Below are 21,588 nucleotides of genomic sequence, written 5' to 3'. Positions count from 1 at the left end.
GGTATGCAATGTACTTGCGCCATCTAGTGGTCCAGCAATTTATTTCAGATTCAACCACACTATGCTGAAGTTTCAAACAATCCTTCAAACAGGGTGTAAAGTGTAAAGTGTAAAGCTTTCTCTTTATCAAACACACACACAAAAAAGTCAGCAGTACCAAAAATACACAAAGATTTGTCCACCTTGATAATGAAATCATCACAAACACAAAGATTTTTTTGCCTGATAAAATAGGATACAAAGCCAGGCCACTGACCTCACATTTCCAGCGATGCATTTAAACTACATGAACATAAGAGGCCATTAACTTAGTTGGTCCACTTAGGCAGAGTGGAGATCTGTGATCTTGTTTGGCCTGTCGTCTTGATTGAAAAGCAGTCTCAAAAACGTGTGTATATAAACTACGCAACAGTATTGGAACATTATGAATTTGGCTGTGAAAAATACTGCCACTATTGGAGTGTCATTACTTAAGACGGAGGCTGACAGACAGTAAAACTTGCCATGACAGCTAAACGCACTTCTTCATTTCGCACACCAATCACTGCTGCAAAAAGCAAAGCCATTTCTTAACTTAATGCCATGGTCATCCACTCTATTCACACCATCAAATAGTGTACCTAAGAAAATCACATTTCTGAACTAAAGACAACTCTGAAAACCAATGTCTTATTCAAAATCTAGAAACATTACAAACAAATATTTTGGTGCATAGTTAAAGTCTTTACAGAGTGAGCATTTTGCGCTCGAAAGCAGCAGCTTTACCCCTGAGTGTTTCTCAAGAAATGAGGGACATACAATGATAATCAGACATATTTTAACACAGAGTAAAACGTCAGTCTGAAAATGTAAACTCGCATCTGGTATGCAAATGTTGACTTGCAAAGTGGAGTGATTAAATGTGTGGCAAAAATGTATTAGCATGTGAAACAATGTTTTCACTGTAGTGACGTAAACCTGGTCATTTTTTTTGTAGACGATGGAAATGTTTGGGCACCAATAATAAATAGCTTGAGAAATAATCTCAGAAATCACATATTTGACTCAAATAGTCTCTGTATCAAATCCACAGAATAACATCAGCATGTGTGAGAGTATATGAATGGTAGAGCACGCCCCTCAGTCTTTTGTCTTAACTTGCTTGTGCATTCTGGGATTGGTACTTCAAAAACTCTAGTATTTTACGTTTTAACACTCAAACTGAGGATTCAACCTCTGGCTTGCTGGAACTGTTCCTTGGCATTGACTTTAAAACACTGTGTTTCTCTGTACTGTTATTGGACGCTGCCTCCGATTTAACAGAACTTGGGCCTGGCTCTTCATCATCCTCGTCTTCATCATCATCATCGCCAAGTGTATTAGGGTAGATGACGAGGATAGCCGCAGCAAGGAAGGCAAGAAAGGATCCTCCCGATGCCACCATAGGGATCACCCTCACTGAGCCAACGGCATCTACAACCGCTCCGAGCGCCGACGCCACCAAGATCTGAGAGATGTAAACCTGACATGTCAGGATGGCGCAGTCGATGCCAAAGCCTCGCCGGGAGTTGCCAGGGCTGTGATGAATGTACTATGACAATGTAAGAGAAAGATGATAGACACTCGTTGAAAAACACTGCTGCTGCTGCAGGGGAAAACTGCTGTAACAAATCAAGTGCTATGGCAGTGAAAATTGATTCTGTATAAGCTTATCTTTCAAATCTATATCTATCTATCTATCTATCTATCTATCTATCTATCTATCTATCTATCTATCTATCTATCTATCTATCTATCTATCTATCTATCTATCTATCTATCTATCTATCTATCTATCTATCTATCTATCTATCAATAACTAAATAAGTGCTGTTCTTTTAAATGTTCTACTCAATGAATCCTGTAACAAAAATTAAGCAGTTTAATGTTTTCAACATTAATGATAATAAGAACTGTTTCTTGAGCCCCAAATCAGCATATTAGAATGATTTCTGAAGGATCATGTGACACTGAAGACTGGAGTATTGACTGATGAAAATTCAGCTTTTGCATCACAGGAATAACTTGTATTTTAAAATATAATAAAATAGAAAACAGTTGTTTTAAATTGTTTTACTGTATTTTGATCAAATAAATGCAGCTTTGGAGAGTATAAGAGACTTCTTTCAAAAACATAAAAAAAAAATCTTAAAAAGATCATTCCAAACTTTTGACCAGTACTGTGTATATGTTATTGGTAATATCATATATCTTATAAGTTTATAAAATTATACAGACCTCCTTGATTTCATGGTACTGTCCCAGAAGAGCATAAGGGCAGTATGACATGCTCATGGAGATGATTCCCATGGTGCTTATCATCACCATAGCAACATATACATTTGGAAAGATGGACATGACAGCTGTTCCCACAGCAAAGGCTAGAGTCCCCAACATGTAGGTGATTTTTATGCTTAGGTCATAGTTGTTTAAGATCCTTTGGAGCACATCTGTAAAACAGATGAATAATTCGGTTTGAATAATAATCAGAATGGACACCAACAAAGACAGAACAAAAAGTGCTGACTATGAAACCATGTTCAAAAGTTTGGGGTTGGTCTTTTTTTGTGTGTTTTGAAATGTCTTTTGCTCACCAAGGCTGCATTAATTTGATACAAAATACAGTAAAAACAGCAATATTGTGAAATATTATTACAACTTAAAATAACTTTCAATTTTAATATATTTTAAAAATGGATTTTTTTTTTTCTGTGATGGCAAAGCTGAATTTTAAGCATCATTACTCCAGACTTCAGTTTCACAAGATCCTTCAGAAATCATTCTAATATGCTGATTTGGTGGCTAAAAAACATTTCTTATTATTATAAATGTTGAAAACAGTTGTGTTGCCTAATATTTTTGTGGAATCCGTGATAATTTGTTTTTTTTAGAAGTCTAGAATATAGAAGGCTCAAGAGAATGATGTCATTTGAAATAGAAAGGTTTGTAACAATGTAAAACTATTTATTGTCACTTTTGATCAAATGAATGCATCTTGCTGAATAAAACTATTAATTGTCTTTCAAAATGAAAAAAAAAAACTTACTGACCCCAAACTTTTGAACAGTAGTGTTACATAAGATATGTGACAAGTTAACGTTTCTCAATTTAAAAAAGACAACAATTTGAATCCTAAATTACATGTAAAAATAAAACCAAGAAAATATACCCAACATTCTGATCTTCATAAAGGGAATTACAGATTCAAGACAAAATGTATAAGGACTAACACACACTAAAAAAATCTGCTTATTTCACAACGTGGTCATGTGAGTGTCTAAATACAGAACTGAAACTTGATCACCCAACTGAAAAAAAAAAATGAAAAAAAATGTAATTCTCATCATTAGCAATGTCCTAACCAAATACAATACATGAACATAACACACACCTGAGCAGAGGGCAGCTGTAGCTGCGTAGATCACAAGACCCCAGCAGCCCATCTGCACACCTTTACTGTAGTTCTGCAGGGCGGTGGAGTTAGCAGCAGCCTGGTTTTGAAAAACATCAACAGCATATCCAGTATAAGTATATTATATAAATAAATTCAGTATTAGATTCCATTAAATAGAGCCTGTATTATATCAACACTAGATATTACAAAAGTAAATTGTATGTAGTGTATTGTAAGACTAAGGGCGTGTATATCATTTGCTTTGTTCAGAAACAGGGATTAAAACTGTTACAATGTTGCAACTTCTTCTTGGTTCGGTTCACTTTCACAAGGCAACATTTTTATTTAAATTGACGGATTTAAAAAAAGAAAATTACCCATTTTTTCCGGGTGCGGATACGAGCGCGATTGCTGTGTTCATATGCCTTAAACTAAAAGTGAGAAAGCACGCCAGGTTCCGAAACAATGCTCCAAACGAGCCAGATGTGAAAACGCCCTCAAAGTATCACAATGTTGGCTTAAAGGTATAGCGGAGGATCTTTCCAAATTTTAGATAAGACCCGCCCTCTCCACTTTTTGAAAAGTTTGATTGATTCACCAGAATGATTGACAATTAGGAGGACCAATAGTATAGGTTACCCACCAGGAAGTAAAACATCCTCCGCTATACCTTTAACAATTTTGGTAGGCTAATAATTTGGTATTTTCATTGATTAAAATTGTGATTATTATAATTATTTTGACTTTATCTGGCCAATAAATTAAAGATTAAATTCTAATTTATTAATATTTTTATACATTCATTTTATTTTTAATTGATATTTACAGAGGCTATAATTAAAGGACAGGATAAAAAAAACTCTTCTTACAGTCGGGTCTCCTTCAAAGATAACCTGGCCCATGAAGTCTGTGTAGAACACAGCCTGCGCGATCATGGAGAACCAGGTGAGCAGGTGACATACACACAGACGCCAGAGCTGGGGCGGCATCTTCAGCATGGACAACCAGAGTAGTTTGACTGTCGTACCACCATCTTCATCCTCGCTTTCTTCGTCTTCCTCAATCCTGCGGGATGCAGAGATTTTACTTGGTTGCAACTTCTGCCTCTCGTGACGTCTAGGTATTTTGTCGATGTCATTCAGGCTTTGTGAAGATTTGATTGGCCTGGCCATGTTGCCGTAGCGGCGTCGCCATTGAAAGCCCACACGTCCGTGATAAGAGAAAGTGAAGGAGGGCTGGCGGTAGAAGGAAGGGTGGCGGCGGCGCACTGGGCCGCCGGATGGTCGTAAACCAACTTTGCATGGATTAGTGCCATTCGCTGCTCCATTGATTGGATTGCCGTTTACAGTATTGGCAGCTCCACAGATGTGTTCCCCATTGCTATCACACTTCTGTAAGTGGTTGTCAATGCACTGACCTAGCTGGCTGGTGTTGTGACAATCCACTGTTGTTCCATCATCTTGTACACCCTGAAAGTCCTGGAATAAATTTGGTTCGATGTCCCAAAGAAACTGCCCATCGCGATCCAAGTCTGGGTCAAGCTCTATGGCAGAATCTGGCATGGCTAAAACTGAGTCACTTTTACAACGCACCAATTCGATGTTTAGAAAATCTGTTGAAACATCACGATCAGACCGATCATCCTCGTGGACTGAAAATGGTTCCTCCTCAGGGATAAGTTCTAGTTGAGGCAAGAGGCGAGTGGATGGAAAGCTTCCAAAGAGCTGGACAGAAGGTGGCCTTTCTTCATCCTCATCCTTCAATACCCCTGGCTGGTTGGGGTTATATAGATGCTCCTTGATGCTGAAAAGATGAAGTGTCGCAGAAATGATAAAGATGATGGCAGCAAAGAAAAAGAGGACCTGCTCTTGGGCCTTAAAAGCTCGACCCAGAAAGGTATTGGTCCAGTCCAGCCCTCCAAGCACGTAACCAACAGCACCTCCCAGCCCTGAAAGACAGGAATTACATCACTTTAAACCACCGAAAACAGAATATACAACATCAATGCAGCCTTCTAGGCTAAATATCTTATGTAACTAAAATATAATCACCATCCAGTATGTTTTTTTTTTATGTTTTTGAAAAAAAAGTATATTATGCTTAGTTGCTCACCAAGTCTGTATTTATTTGATCAAAAATAGAGTAAAACAGTGATATTGTGAAATTATTACAAACTTATTTTATTTTAATATATTTTAAAATGTCATTTATTCCTGTGGTGGCAAAGTTGAATTTTCAGCAACCGTCTTCAATGTCACATGATCCTTCAGAAATCATTCTAATATGCTGATTTGGTGCTCAGGAAACACTTCATATTATATTAAATCTTGACATATTTTTGTGAGAACTATGATATATATTTTTTGTTCAGGATTCTTTGACAAATTAGAAAGTTCAAAAGTATTCATTTGAAATGGAAATCATTTTTTAACATTACAAATGTCTTTACCGTTACGTGTGATCATTTACTGAATAAAAGTTTTCATTTATTTTCTTCTTTTTTATGTACTGACCCCAAACTTTTGAACTGTAGTGTATAATCACTTTTTCCATGCAAGTGGAACATTGTTATTCTGATTAGATCTTTACCAGTGAGTAATTATATAATAAAAGCATGACTGTTTTTTAAAGAGTTGAGATGGTTTAAGTCTGATGCTAAAGAACAGAGCATCTCTATTCCAGTTCTCTCCCAGTCCCAGAATATATACCTGCTGAGAAAGCATGTATATTTAGAGCCACGTCCTGTTCCTCAGTATCAGCCACATCCAGGAGGTAGGCTCTGATTGGTCCGTCCAAAGCATCAGCACAGAAGTCCAGAACCACCACACCAACAATAGTCAGCACGATCCCAACCAGTTGATTACCGGGGACGTCACCCAGAGACAGACCTGTTTCAGAGACAGATTAAAAGGTCAAAAAATTTAAAATAAATAATAAAAATAATACATAGTCATGGGACTAATGGGATTTTAAATAACAGTGGCATGCAACTATGTGCATGAACAATATTATGCAATTAGTTTGAAATAATATATAAATATATAAAATAGTAGTAATTACCTATAAGAGATCCATTGAGAAATAAGGCCACTCCCATTAACAATCCTATACACAGCACCAAAATGAAGGGTCTCCTCCGACCCCATTTCAAAGTGCAGCGGTCACTTGCAGAGCCAATCAGAGGGGTGAAAATTAAACCCAAAATAGGGCTGAGGAACCAGGTTAAGCTGTAATACTGCTCTGGGAGACCTGCAAGCAGAAAAGGACCACGATCAATACAATTCCAAGGTTCAGGCAGATCAAAAATTAATAACCAGTTTGCTGAAATGTACCAATATGGCAACTATAGCAACTCTCATCATTTGAAACAGATGACTGGGCGAGTTTCAGCATGTCTGCAGTTCATTAACCTGCCATTTACAACACTATAAACCTTTCAGGCAATAGATCTAAAACTGTGTCATAGTAATGAAGCAACCACATTGCGTCTGACAATAAAACTATTATCAAATGCGATGACTCAGAGTATATAAAAAGGGCGTGGGAAAACTGAAGAGTATTTTACATGATTTGGAGGTAATGGCTCATAGCAACTAGTTTTAACAATAACGGCTGTAGGAATTTTCCATGAGTCGAACATTTTCTAGTCTGGCATGCAGAACTCGTGCCAGGACTGATGACATACTAAAATCCAAACACTTGATTACTCAAGTGAAACTTAAAATGTCAAACAACTTCTTTTTTCAAGAAGTCCAAACATGCGAAAGAACATGTCATGTGTGAAGTGGGATGCCGACTGAGAATGAGAGAACAGAAAGTGCAGACAACAGACATGTCACATGTCAAATCATAACTCTTCAGCTTTAAAGATCATTAGACCATCTATTCAACTACATTTGAACCTCTACAGATCAGGATAAGGTGCAGTATGCAGTATGAAGTAATGAAGAAATCAGCCTATATTATAAAGAAATAACACTGACAACTCTCAAGGGTTAATAACTTAAAATAGATGGTTTTGTCAATACCCACAGCATTTAATCCAACACCAGAGAGGATTTTATCCTTTTTACGCTAAAAACAGACTCTGGTTGATTGTCTATTAAACCACGCTCAACATTTCAATTATTTTACCTATTTTCATCAAGTAGGCTATTTGAGATTTTAAGGGATGCATATATTTTGCATCAACATGCACATTAAAAGGACAATTACAGAGTGATTTAGGCTACGATATGCTAAATCTTCTGGGAAAATGGCCTATTAGAGTTTACTGGATGATGTTCAGTATATTTTCAGCTGTTAAATCTAGTAAAACTGCTTTTGGTACGGGAACAGAGGGTCTTCAGGGCAATTCAAACCTTTTGTAATATTAAACCCGGCAGTTTCCTGAGAGGATCTGTTGACATTGATCTTATTCAAAATGGACGGAAAACCGAGCGAAAGAGAAATGCGCACACTCACACATTCTCTGAATTCCAAGCCTACCATGTCCATTTTTGCATGCTATTGTGGAAACAAGCCTCCCTTCATCTTACTACTATGACACAGGATTGGCATTGACACAATAGGGAACACTCACCAAAACCAAAGGAATGTCCCTGTTCAATGATTATGAACAGAGGTCTCAATCCTAGAATAATTAAAAAACACTAAATCACCCATTAACCCTCTATCTATCGACCTTATTTTGCAACATGGAAGTAAGCTATCTTCTGTGAATGTGCAATACCTAATTCATTAGTGGTCAAATAATTAGAAGAATATCAAAGCGCAGCAAATAGTAAAACTATGCACTACAAATCAGTGCGTTTATAATTACGACAGTACATTAAAATAATATTATAAGACATACCAGTTTACAATATCAAGCAGCATTAACAAGCTGTTTTGTACAGCCAAAAATAACTGGAAGCGAATGACACCAGACGCCATGACAATTTACAAGGTACAAAAATAAGGTGGATACAAAGTGCAGACCTGATATTGCAAAAAATGGCCTTTTCTAAAAAAGTGTGCATGAGACTGTGCCTGTTTCGGTTACATCAGCATTTTCAATGCTTTATCTAAATCTAAAGAATGTTAAAAAGATCTAAATGCTGTCATTATAGTGACAGGAAAAAATTGTCAAAAATGTCAAAATAGTGCATGGAAATTATACAAAAATGTCTGTCAAAAGAATAGTGGAGTTTATTTCTTCTGTGGAACACAAAATATGATATTTTGAAGAATGTTTTTGCTCATACAATGAAAGTCAATGGGGTCCAAACAACACTACCTCATTGACTTTCATTTTGTGGCCAAAAACACCAACAGTTTTCATAATATCTTCTTTTATGTTCCACAGAACAAATAAAGTCCCACGGGTTTGGAACGACATGTTTGTTGTTGGGATAACGGTTGATTACTAACCTAGCTGCAACAGCACAGGAGTGACCAGCGCTGTTTCCATGGCGTAGCAGAACTCCCTCCCAAACATGACGGCACCGTGCATGACCCATAACCGCTTGGGGATGTGGTTTACAGAATCCTCACTGGCCGAGTCCTCTGACATCTCCACTTCCTTCTCCATGTTTTGCCCACCATTTGGATCCTTCTCTTGCATGACTGTCAGGTCCAACACTGGAATGGACTCTGTGACAGCGTTCTTGGGTGCCATGCTGGCCTGCATATACGATGCTGGTGTGGGGTCTTGATCCAGATTCCTGTGGTACTTACCCCTCACAAGTACAGACTCTATTTTGCTTAAGACCTCCAAGTTGATCTTTCATAATCCACAGCAGTTTTCTTATTATAAAACACTAACCCGTAGTCAACAGAGAGGTCATGTTGTTCCATATATTTTAGTGAGAGGTCTACCATCCACTGTAATGAATACCAGTCAATATAGAGCTTTGTTGGTGTAATTCACAAGTCATGTTTTCTTGAAAGGAAAAAGGGTAAAGGGGGAGGGCATGGAGAGCAGAACAGGTGGATGTTCCTCTGTGTGCCTCCATGGAATTACTTATTAATCTAGATGAGAAGGAGAAAGAGAGAGTGAATGAGAGAGTGAGAGAGTGAGTGAGAGAGAGAGAGAGAGAGAGAGAGAGAGAGAGAGAGAGAGAGAGAGAGAGAGAGAGAGAGAGAGAGAGAGAGAGAGAGAGAGAGAGAGAGAGAGAGAAATCTTGGCATAAAAAACTGATATCCAGAAAGATCAAGGCAGTGGAAAAATGTTAGTGAAAAACAAGATGGGAACAAACCTGGCATTATGACAGTAAACATAGTTTTACCAAAAGCATGACATATTTGGCATATCTGTAATCCCTGGAGAAAGGCAGATGAAATAATAAAGTGACTAAAATAGGGAATGGGCACTGAAAAGATAGTAGAATGTTGATACTTATTCCTAATAGAACATTTTAAAGCCTTAAAGGGATAGTTCACCCAAAAAGGAAAAATTCTGTCATAATTTACACACCCTCAAGTTGTTCCAAACCTGTATGAATGTCTTTCTTCTGCTGAACACAAAAGAAGATATTCTGAAGAATATGGGTAACCAAACAGTTGATGGACCCCATTGACTTTCAATGTATGGAAAAAACACACACAATGGAAATCAATGGGGTCCCATAAACTGGTTACTGACATTCTTCAAAATATCTTCTTTTGTGTTCAGCATACAGGTTTTTAAGAACATTCATACATTTTTGGGATAATCCCTTTAACTGAAAGTACAAAAACACCATCTGCTTTTTCACATAACACAATTTAGACTATTACACTTCATAAAATTATGCATTTTATATACACAAATTATATATATATATATATATAAACATACATATTAATATATGTAATTATATTAATATATAATTAATTATATTTTAAATGATTTTAAAATTTAAATTTCTTTTTTGGTGCCCCAAACCTCAGGTTTAATATTTTAAAGACTTTTTTAAAACCAAAATAGCCATAACAATATTAATATATAAAGAGATTAAGTGTAAAATAAACGTAATACGTGCCTTCTTTTGTGGATTTACCGATGATATCAGAAAGGTATTTATCCAAGCACAAGCTCTAAAACAATGTTTAAAAACGTTGTCACAGAGTAGGCAATGCAAAATGTGTACTTTTAAGTTTATTTATACCTTCTACAATCCTATGGTAAAGGCAGCAAGTGTGTAAAGTTCCAAAGGTCGTTTTAATTGAGTTAGCATTACACAATCCTGCTTCACCAAGTTACTGTAGAGCTATAAATTATAATAGCACATGTGCCAGTACTAAAATATTTCCATAAGAATTTAAAAACTAATGGTGGATGAGCAGCTGATATGATAAACCCATTCGTTAAAATTACTGTATGCTCAATGTATATTTGTAATGTTATTTTAATATTCAGTTTTAATTAAATTTAATTAATTTGTTTAGGCTACTAAATAATTTTCCTATACACTTTAAACTATTTATATTTACTTATTTAAAATATAGGCTACAGAGTACAGGATTACATACGCGAAACTATAGCCTAATTCATTTCAACATGTTACAAATTTGGTTACAAGACTAGGGAACATGTCGCACATGTAATAATCAAAAACATATCCTACCTCGTTCCTCAAGTAGCACGTGTTTCATTTGATGCCCAAATACCTTTAACCCAGAAATATTATATCAGATAAAGTGAATTATGCTTACACCAGAAGGGCTACAGAACAAACACATACAGTGACAGAGCTAAAAAATAAAAAAAAGTCACTAGTTTTACTTGCTGACAACACGAGACTCATAACTGCCCGCCCCCTGTGTGCACTGTACTGATAAGGCTACGCTGCACCCAGACGCTTTTGCCAGGTAACATTCACCCCAGAGCAGCCCACTGAACCCAGACCTGCTGTGACAAGAGTCAGGTGTGCGAATGGACACCTGTGTCAGTCAGAGACTTTTACATGACATTGTTTTATAAGGAGGACGATGCATGACGACATGGCGGAGAGGTGCCATGCGCTGAATCACGTGCATACCTTTTAAGAAGAAGCCTGTGATGGAGCTCAGATCATGCCTAAACATGTACGGTTTATTGTTTGTTATTGGAAATGAGCCTGGAAACCTAACATTAAACCCAGTCGATTTCAGTTAACAACGTGAGATATCAATTTTAGACACATAAACAACCTTGCTGGCTGAAATAAACGCTACAAACATCCACCAGATCACCATAAATCCCCCATTGCCTATGATTTTTTTTCCTGGATTCAAAGGATTGCCAGATCATCCGACTGTTGCATACAATGATTTATGTGTTGTAGATGTTTTACATTATACACACACTAATCATGTAACTTAACCAACTTTATTTCCTGGGAGGGTAAAGTGATCTGACTGGGAAAGAGCAAGCGAAGTTACAATTATTATGCATTTGGGATTTCGCTGAACTTTATATGAATCATCAGTCTGATTGATACTTATACAGTCTGTTAGCCCGGACTGCTAGCCTGCTAAATTAACTTGCTTCTACAGTAAATTTAGAGGATACCATCACTTTCCGAGCTCGACGAGCGGTTCGATTCATAAAGACATCTTCATTTATTGATAGAGAAAGAATCTCAGCATCCACACAAGTGAATGGAGTAAGATGTTAAAGAGAAAAATGTACCTGCTCTCAGGTCGCGGATGTCTACTGCATCTTTTGTCTGCTCGAGGTTGCCAGTCGTTACACTCAAGGCTACAAATCCCCCTCGTCAGACTCAACAATGATGTAATCTCGCTGATTGCTGTCACAATCTGTGAACTAAAACGACACTGTGTCATAAACACACAACTGATGTCTCTTAAAGTGGTATTTGATAATGAAATACTATAATGCAATAAAATAAATCAGGTTGACTATAATTTGACAGATTAGATACGTGTTATTCTAGAGTTTAAATAAAATACTACACTAAGTAGTAGTCTACTCTGCAGCTAGTCCAGCCTGAATGCTTAAAAACTATTCAAGCATTGATTTATATAGAATTTCCTCTTTTTTTTTCTTTTTCTGTAGCCTACTTCAGGTCTGTGGTTAACATTGTGAAAGAATAGTTCACTGATACTCTCATTTGGCCTAAAGCATAAAACAAAAGCTTATCTAAAATGTTAACACTATGATTTTGCTGCTAAGCATCAAATCTAGTTATTATTTGAATTTTTTTACAGAAGTTCTAAAAAGGATTTTATGACACAAAACATTTTTTTTTTTACATGAATGTATCTATTATGTATATTTTCTATCTGGGGACCCACAGGGGGCCACATAGTGGGGTCCATGGAAAATTTAAAAGCAAAAAAACAAAAAATAATGCTTCTCTGCAGGTATACACTACAGTTTAAAAGTTTGGGGTCAGTTTTAAAGAAATTAATACTTTTATTCAACTAGAACCCATTCATTTGACCAAAAGTTCTGAATTCAAAAAATATATTTAAAATAAACGCTGTTCTTCTGAACTTTCTATTAATCAAAGAATCCTGAAAAGTATCAGTTTCCACAAAAATATTAATCAGCACAATTGTTTTCAACATTGATAATAATAAGAAATGTTTTTTGAGCACCAAATCAAAATATTGGAATGATTTCTGAAGGATTGTGTGATACTCAAGATGTAATGATGCTGAAAATTCAGCTTTGCCATCACAAGAATAAATTACATTTGAAAATATATCAAAACAGAAAACAGTTATTTTAAATTGTAATAACATTTCACAATATTTTATTGTATTTTTGATCAAATCAAGAGACTTATTTTAAAAGCAATAACAAAAACATATTGGCCCTAAACGTTTGAATGATAGTACACTCTAATAGTGGTCAGAAAAAAAGATACAATAGATATAAATACAATATTTTCTAGATAATGTTTTAATAATTTGTCTTGGCTTCAGTACAGTAACAATATGATAGCCAATAATATAACCCTTCATGTGTCTTCATACGCACATTGCATACAGATGTATACATTCAGTTTACGTCTGCCTTTTAAGGGGTCCCTCGCAAGGGGTCCATCATATTTCGGGGTCCTTGGCATCAACATTTTTAAAACCCCAGCTCTAAAACACTACAAGTTTAAAAATGCTGTGGCATATTATGTTGGCATTGCTCCATAGTTGTTGTAGTTACAAACAATGTCACATGTGAAATGAAATGCAAGCTCATAAAATAAATATTACGTATTTACAGTACACAGAGAAACAAAGTCTCATCTATGCCCGTGGTTTTGCCTTAGTATATGACATGGTAATTGCAACCATCTGAATACTGTACAGGACACATGTACGCTCCCTTATGCAGGTCGGCTTCCCTGCTGGACAGGGCTCATGTTTATCCTTATACTTTTATCTATATTATTCACTGTGCCTGAAGCCTTTGAGCTCTTCTGCATGCTGATAATATCTCCGCTCGTCTGCTCTCTTTCTATCTTCCTCAAAAATCTCTTCATGGTAGACTGAAAGTTAGTGGTGACGAAACAGTAGACCACAGGATCCAGGCAGCTGTTTAAGCTGCTGAGGGTGACAGTCACATGGTACACAATCACATGATGAGGCAGATCAGGATTGAAGTAAAACAGAACTTGACGGATGTGAAACGGTGTGAAGCAGACGGTGAAGATCACCAGCACGGTCGACAGCAGCTGTACGGCTTTCATGCGTCTGTCGCGGCTCTGCTGCATCAGACCCGGGCTGGAAAGGGCGCACATGATTCGAATAGTAAACACTACTATGATCACCATCGGGAGGAAGAACTCGAATACGGTCAGCGCGAAAAGTTTGGACAGGCAGCAGCCTGAGTGCTTGATGGCCGTCGTGAGAAGCGAGTAGGTCACGATGATGGCGAACAGCCAAATGCAGACGCACACTGCTTTGGCCACACCAGGGTTCCTCCACTTCCGCGAGGCCTCAGCCTGAACTATGGCTAGGTAGCGATCCACGCAGATGCTGGTGAGGAAGAGGATGCTACAGTACATGTTGACGAAGTAGCTGAATATGTGCATGTAGGAACAGTTGAGGCACTTTCCTCCGCTGTAGTACAATATGATACGAGTGGGGAGGGAAAGGTTAACCAACAAATCCGTCACAACCAGGTTAATGGTGTAGATGACTGATGTAGTCTTCGGCTTGGTCCTGATGCAGAAGACATACAAAGCCAGACTGTTTAGGGTCATCCCTACCATAAAGATAAGTGTGTTGATGACCACCAAGGCTATCCACAGGCTGTAAAAGTCATTATAGAGACCCTCATCCAAGTGGGCCAGTCTGTGTAAATAAGGTTCACGGTATGGTGGAGAAGTATTAGTTGTTAGGGGAGGAGTCGATGTTGATGTGAGGTTCAGATTCGATGAAACCTCTGTAAGGGTCATCTTTGTAGTTTGGGAGCTGGATCTGGCCAAAAACACAAAGAGAAAGGAAAAATTGCAATTACAAAAGATGCAATTTTGAAGATTAGCAATTTTTTAAAGCCATTTATTTGTAGATTCAAAGAAAAAATGGTAGAATGATAGTTTTTGACTAATTGAGTTTAAGAAAATTTGCTAAAACTTTATAATAACTTTTATCAATAAATCATTAACAAACAGAATAATAATGATTAATAGATCATTATACACTGCAAAAAAAAAAAAAAGTCGCTGTTTGGATTTAAATAGGCTAATGGTTAAGAGTCTATGACTAGATCATTATTGCAGGGATTATTATGTTTCTAGCATGCTATATGTTTGGCAACAGCTATTCTAACCCTAATTGATGGAGTGTGTAGATTTTCATTTCGTAAACAATCATGGAGGAAGTCACATAATGGCCATATTCCAGGAAAACAATGTAAAGATTCATCAGGCTCAAACTGTGAAAGAATGGTTGGGAGGGAGCATGAAGAACCATTTTCACACCTGAATTGGCATCTCAGAGCCAGACCTTAAATTCATTAAAAGTTTTGGGATGTGCTGGAGTAGACTTTACAGAGTGCTTGACTCTTCCATTGTCAATACAAGATCTTGACCCTAATATTATATTAATTATATTATATTATATTATATTATATTTTATTATATTATATTATATTATATTATATTAGATTAGATTAGATTAAACAGAATAGGCCCTAACACAGACCCCTGCGGGACACCCTGCTGTATGCATTTACACATTTACGCATGTTGGTTCGCATTTATTTTTCCCCAATCATACATACAGGAAATGATCAGTGAGATAGGATTTAAACCAATCAAACACATCAACAGAGATGTCTAACCAACCACACATCCTTTCAAGGAGGATGTAACGACATACAGAGTCAAAAGCAGCACTAATGTCTAACAAAACTAAAATGCTGATCACGTTGCCATGTCAGCACAAGTGAGAAGAGGTCTCAGTGCAGATAATAAATAATAAAAAAATTATAAATAAAGAAACAAATTAAATAAATAAATAGAAGTTGAGGTACAGCACAATATGTATGTAGTAAAATGTAAGTAAATAAAACAATTATATTTTGTATTAATAATAAGACTGTAAGATTGTAACTTTTTAGGACTACAAAATAGTTCAGTGTTCAGATGGGTATTTAGTTTTTTTAAATGTTAGTTAATTTATATATTTTAAAACAACAAGTCATTCTTGCATGTACCAGCTAATTTATTATACTATATAAAACATTTATAGTTGCAAACTGTCTGCAATATATAGTATACTCTTGCAGTAGACAGTATGCTATATATAGTTGGCTATTTCAAACAAACTGTCAGTTTCTTTGGTCATGTTTTACCTAGGTTTGGTATGTAATGACATAAAAATAATTGACAGTTTTAAGACTGCGTGTGTCTACATCTCAAACCCATGTCACATGGTACAATGTGGCATAATGGAAAATTGCCTGCAAAAACAAATATGCTCTCTTTCCATTGCAGGAAGAATGAGCCTGATAAACAAACAGCCTGGAAGCCTCTGACGAAGAGGTACCTACGGTCTGGCATAGTTCAGATGGTGTTCAGAATGAGATGTGTTTACAATTAAGACTAATGGGAAGGATTTGTTTGGATACTGAGATTCGTGGGAATAGACGTCTATCCCATATTACGCAAATGAATTCTGAGCAGCATCTAAAGGCATCAGACTTCTGACTCTTTTGCATGTTTATTTACTTGGGCCTCTGCTCAATTTACATCTTAATTGAAAAGACAGAACAATATACAATACGTATTGACCAAAATAATGTTGTTTAGATATCAGAGACTAAACTCCACAGAATGAATTTAAATATTTTAACAACGTCAAGCACTGTTGCATAATTGAAATTAAGCTACTCTCCTCTAAAATTGATAACTTTTGACTTTTTTCTTTAAAACACTGATTTTATGTCAGTTTCACACTGACAATAAAACATACCTGGAAGTATAAAAAAGGCAATCAACTGTTTATGAGAGAGGTGGTGACCTCTATTCCTTCTGTCTAGAAACTATATTAGCTAATCGTCATCGAAAAGCAGACTCCCAGATATAAAGAGGGAATGTCATTCTCCAAGACAACAACAAAACTAATGGCCCTTTCTGAGAGACAGTGATGCATTAATGCTGTCCAAATAAATATCTCTGTGTGAGCCGCCGTCAGAGCTTTTGATGTAGGCTGGTTGTTTTTGGCTTGAGGATGATCCCTCGTTGTAGCAAAATATTGCTTCGGCACATTAAATTGTGACGAAAGAACATGTACAAGTTTTGGGAACATTTTGGGAAAATCCATAAAATACCCGCACATTAATAGAAAATAAAAAATAGAAAATAAAATGTAATATAGATATTATTTATATATTAACAAAATTGTACCACCAGTCTCATAAACAAAGTGATTATATAATATAATTTTTTATCTTATATAACAGAAACTGCACTGTACTAAACCGTCTCCATACTACACATTTACAATGTTTCTTATTATATTTTTGCACATTTCTTAGCCCATTCTACCTCTTGATGCCACTTTCACTGTTATGGTCACTACCTCAATCTGTATAACGCACCTTCTGTGTTTATACTTTTTCATTTGGACCTTGTATTATATTCAGACAATTTCATTGAGCTGGTCTGTGCTTCCGTACCTCATAGCTTTGCACTTCAAAAACCATCTTTATTGTATATATATATATATATATATATATATATATATATATACAGTAAATTTAATCGTCTAAATTGTATAAACATATTTTTAAATGGCTAAGTAGATTTATTAAACTGGTGATTCATTATCTTCTCACTTAAAAGAACTGTTCACACACACCATATTTAAGATAAAAAAATCAAGGTTGGCATTGCAAACATTTTGTATCAATAAAAGCACACCAAAAATTTGCATCATTGCACAGTAATCACACACAACACAAAGTAATTGCTTACCTGCACATATAGAAGGATGAGAAGTTGATCTGGAGTGTGAAACAGAAATGTTGTAATGAAGGCCACAGAACTGACACTCAAATTAGACCGTAAAAGACCATCTTAAAGAACCTTAAATGATGAAAACCAAATCCCTTGTACTATAAACATGTTGAACTTCTTCACCTTGAAGGGGGAAAAGGAGAACATCTCTCCACCTTGTCTGTGCTGCATGTCTCTTTTTCTATCCCTCTCTGTTTCACTCGTTTGTTGTTTCTTTCCCTCCCTTCATCCTCTGGCTCACAGGAAGTTCGAGTTAGTTTGGATAAACCCTGACATTACAAACAGTGGATTCTGGGATATGAAACTCTTCATTGTGATTGTTTGGTTTACTGAAATAAAATTTAACAGACATTAAATACAATGTTACGATTATTTGAATGAAAATGTAGCCTTACATTTTACAGTAGCACTGGGGCTGGAAAAACAATAAATACTGCATATAATGCAAAGTTCTAAGTTGATAAACTTGATCAAATGCATGCATAAGTCTTGTAAAAGATTTTTTAAGGTGTCAGAATGCCAGCAAGATAGCTAAAATAAAAGAACAGGATGTATTAATACTGCTGGACATGTCGACACTTTTTCCACATTTCCTGTCTGGAAACACATCCATCAACATCTGCCAGGTCTCTGTCCTGATGTTTCCGAAATTTCTCCAACTAAAGATATGAAGTCTGTAAGCTAAGTTCAAATGTGACTGAGAGTGAGTTAAAAAAATTGGAACTGTGCGCTGTCCTTTTTTGTCTCAGCTTTGTTTAACAGCATTGGAAGCATGTGAATCATATTTGTATGTGGCATTTACAATATGCCTGTAAACTTTTGAAAGTCACACACGTTATTCAAAATGATTCTGAGCCCTGGTGGTAACTGAATAACTGTTCAGCTGTCAACCATTACATTTTGTCACTATTAAGAGTTCATTTTAAAAATCAAATAATAACTCTAAAAAAGGCTAGTTCTCACTAAGGTTTCGAGAAAAAAGGGCAATTACACAAACACCTAATTAGAAATTTAAATGATTCATTTTGGGGAATTCTATACTTTGTATTTTTCATAAATGTCAGGATGGGGCAAGTTGTCAGATGTTTTAAATGTTACAAATGTACACTAATGAGCAAAATGTCTCTGGTTTATATAACCTGGTTTCCTGAGATGATGGGAATGAGACACAGCATACCGGTGAGTCACATGTAGTACACAGCAAATCATTGGCATAGGATGAAGTGAGGTGATGCAATCAAGTACGTAACCAAACTATTACGTACAATCTCAGCACCTCGTTACGTTCCTGGCGTTTTAAAAACGCGGAGCTCCCATTGAAATTTTTTTGGGGAAAAATGCGCTAGCCAAAGGAAAAAAACGCTTTGGTAGAGACACAGCCTAAGGGTTCAATAGGAGTAACTGACCACCCTTTCAATACAATTGAGAGATCTCTTGAAAGAACCCGCGGTCTGCAGATAGACGCCAACCGTCTGTCTGTCTGACATGTTTCCCCACCGAAGCCTCTTAAAGGTAGCGGGGGTAAGTCTAGCTGAATGATGCTCTTGAAGAAACTCCAGGACTGAACCAACCGGGCAGTCAGCTGGTTTAAAGATGAGCATACAGCTTTCTAGTAGAAGGAGCACTAGCCGTGAGAATGGTATCAATGACTTTGGTTAAGAGACCAGAATCTATGAGCTAGTATCCCTCAGGGGCCAGACCCACAGCTTCAAAATCTCTGGTTGGGGGTGAAAAGTTGTCCCACGAGCCTGGGACAGAAGGTCCATCCTGGTCAAAATCTCCAGGGAGAGCCTTCCAGGGGAGGTACCAGGTCCACAAACAGTACTTGGGCTGGCCAAAATGGAGCTACTAATCTAAGTCGCAGCCCCTCCTGACGGACCCTCGCCAGAACTCCCAGGAGCATAACGATAGGGGGCAAGGTGTACAAACGCAACCTTGGCCACATCTCTGCATGGCATCCAGCTCTAGATGAGCTGGAGGATAGAAAGAGAACCAAAGGGTACTGTGGGTTGACTCCTAGGAGGCAAACAAGTCCACTTCCACCTGGCCAAATTCTGCAATATGGACTCCACTACTTGAGGATAGAGTCGCCAATCCCCAGGACTCATCCCCAGTCCCTGCCTCGACAGGATGTCTGTTCCCATATTGTGGTGTTCTGGGATGTAAACTCCCCACAGGGAGAGCAGTTTAAATCTGCCCAGAGCAGGATCTGCTGCACCAGCCTTTACAGGGGGCGCGAATGCATCCCACCCTGGTTATAATTTAGGTGACTACTGATGTGCTGTCCGTCCGCACCAACACATGATAGCCCCTGAGATCTGGGAAGAAGTGTCTTAGTGCTAAAAAGACAGCCCTCATATTTAGGCTGGATGTACCAAAAGAGATGAGGGGCTTCCCCAAAGAACCTGGACTGGGCAACATCCATGACATTGACCCAGCCCGTGAGTGAGGCGTCCGTTGTAATGACGACGACAAAATGCCCCTATGGGATTCAAGGTTACACACCGGGGACTCCTCCATATAGAAAGGGTACAAAGTGCTTGACGTGCGCCCTTAATATGAACATGGATTTTAGAATGGGATAGACTCCTTGTTTTGAGCAACCATGGCATGTGAGTGAAGCGTCTGTCGTGATGACAACAGGATCTGCTGCTAACGCTGTGGTGCCAGATACCACAGGACACCTTCAGGGGTCTTGTAGAGTCCATGCCTCTGCAGGTCGGCGCTGTTTTGGCAGCACGAGGTGGACTGACAGCATATTAGGCAGATGGTCGTAATGTTTTGGCTCATCTGTGTAAATTAATTGCAGAATTTGTTAGGCAAAAATATGGTTTGAAATGTGTTTGTTATCCTTTAAATTGTTTCTGTTTCATAAATAGTTTCGTTTGATAACAACATGTTTTAATATAAAAATTTAGCTGAAAAACATTGCTGGTCATTTGCAGGTTCCATCGTGACAACTCCACATAGCGTGACAAACATTTTGGTCATTAATTCAACATGGATTTTTTTTTTCTCTGGGTTATAACAGTGTAAACATCCAATTCAGCTTTTTTGTTACCCAGACTTTAATGTGCTTATACAGAAATTGACTTAAAAATAAACCTACATTGTAATGTAGAGTAAGGCTGAGTGAATATGGGTGGAACTCTTTACTACACTAATACATCAGTAGTCCCTTTAAAGGTATACGTGTAAATTGAATGTGAGACAATGCCCTTCATCATCACAGTATGGTAATGCCTTTCTGATACAAGGGACTCATCAATATGCTAATTAAGGACTGTTGAGACAATCCAGGCACAAGATGGTTCTGTCTGGGGAGGTAGAGTCGCTTGCACTTCTAAAACACATCTGTATCATTTGCTACACAGGAGTCAGGACAAACGTTCTTTCCTCTACATACTCTTTACCTTCTTGTGTGTTCTAACATGTTACTATATTATGTTTGGTGTCATCTTAGTTTATAAACTGAATTCAATTGTGGTGAACTTAATAGACATGTTAATGTACAGTATAGGTAACTATTGCTTAAACACACATTGAGAACAAGATGTTAATTTTCTTCTCCCCCTATTGATCAAAACCACCCATTTGCCTTCAGGTTTATGGTCTTTGCTTTCCTGTCAGTTGGTTTTGGTGTTAGTATTCCACTCATGGTTAACAATGCTTCGCTCAGGGTATAAGAAGGAAAGGTAACTGTTAATCTAGGCTGCCACTCATGCCGTTCCCGCACACTGG

General features: G+C 37.2%; 2 protein-coding genes across 4 annotated transcripts; both read right to left on the bottom strand.

Annotated features, from left to right (window-relative positions):
* Positions 1 to 103: 103 nt before the first annotated feature.
* slc45a4b (solute carrier family 45 member 4b) lies at positions 104 to 12,213 on the bottom strand. 3 transcript variants are annotated; one of them, XM_082149562.1, is made up of 9 exons: positions 12,048 to 12,162; positions 11,002 to 11,044; positions 8,825 to 9,424; positions 6,473 to 6,661; positions 6,121 to 6,300; positions 4,282 to 5,360; positions 3,410 to 3,509; positions 2,257 to 2,468; positions 104 to 1,570 (listed from the first exon to the last, which is right to left on the bottom strand). In XM_082149562.1, the coding sequence occupies exons 3-9, from the start codon at positions 9,081 to 9,083 to the stop codon at positions 1,196 to 1,198; spliced, it is 2,394 nt and encodes a 797-aa protein (XP_082005688.1). In that variant the 5' UTR covers positions 9,084 to 9,424; positions 11,002 to 11,044; positions 12,048 to 12,162; the 3' UTR covers positions 104 to 1,195. The 3 variants fall into 3 exon arrangements, with proteins under 3 accessions (XP_082005688.1, XP_082005690.1, XP_082005689.1); XM_082149564.1 differs by lacking the exon at positions 12,048 to 12,162 and adding an exon at positions 9,652 to 9,715 and having other exon boundaries at positions 11,002 to 11,993; XM_082149563.1 differs by lacking the exon at positions 11,002 to 11,044 and having other exon boundaries at positions 12,048 to 12,213.
* Positions 12,214 to 12,636: 423 nt separating this feature from the next.
* gpr20 (G protein-coupled receptor 20) lies at positions 12,637 to 18,534 on the bottom strand. Its single transcript, XM_082150970.1, has 2 exons — positions 17,806 to 18,534; positions 12,637 to 14,803 (listed from the first exon to the last, which is right to left on the bottom strand). Exons 1-2 carry the CDS (start codon positions 17,811 to 17,813, stop codon positions 13,708 to 13,710), a joined length of 1,104 nt encoding a protein of 367 aa, XP_082007096.1. The 5' UTR covers positions 17,814 to 18,534; the 3' UTR covers positions 12,637 to 13,707.
* Positions 18,535 to 21,588: the final 3,054 nt, after the last annotated feature.

The sequence above is a fragment of the Leuciscus leuciscus genome, assembly GCF_965113295.1.
Source record: "Leuciscus leuciscus genome assembly, chromosome: 20".
Taxonomy (NCBI): Eukaryota; Metazoa; Chordata; class Actinopteri; order Cypriniformes; family Leuciscidae; genus Leuciscus; species Leuciscus leuciscus.
Note: the sequence above shows the minus strand (reverse complement) of the source record. Positions and strands in the feature narration are given on the sequence as shown.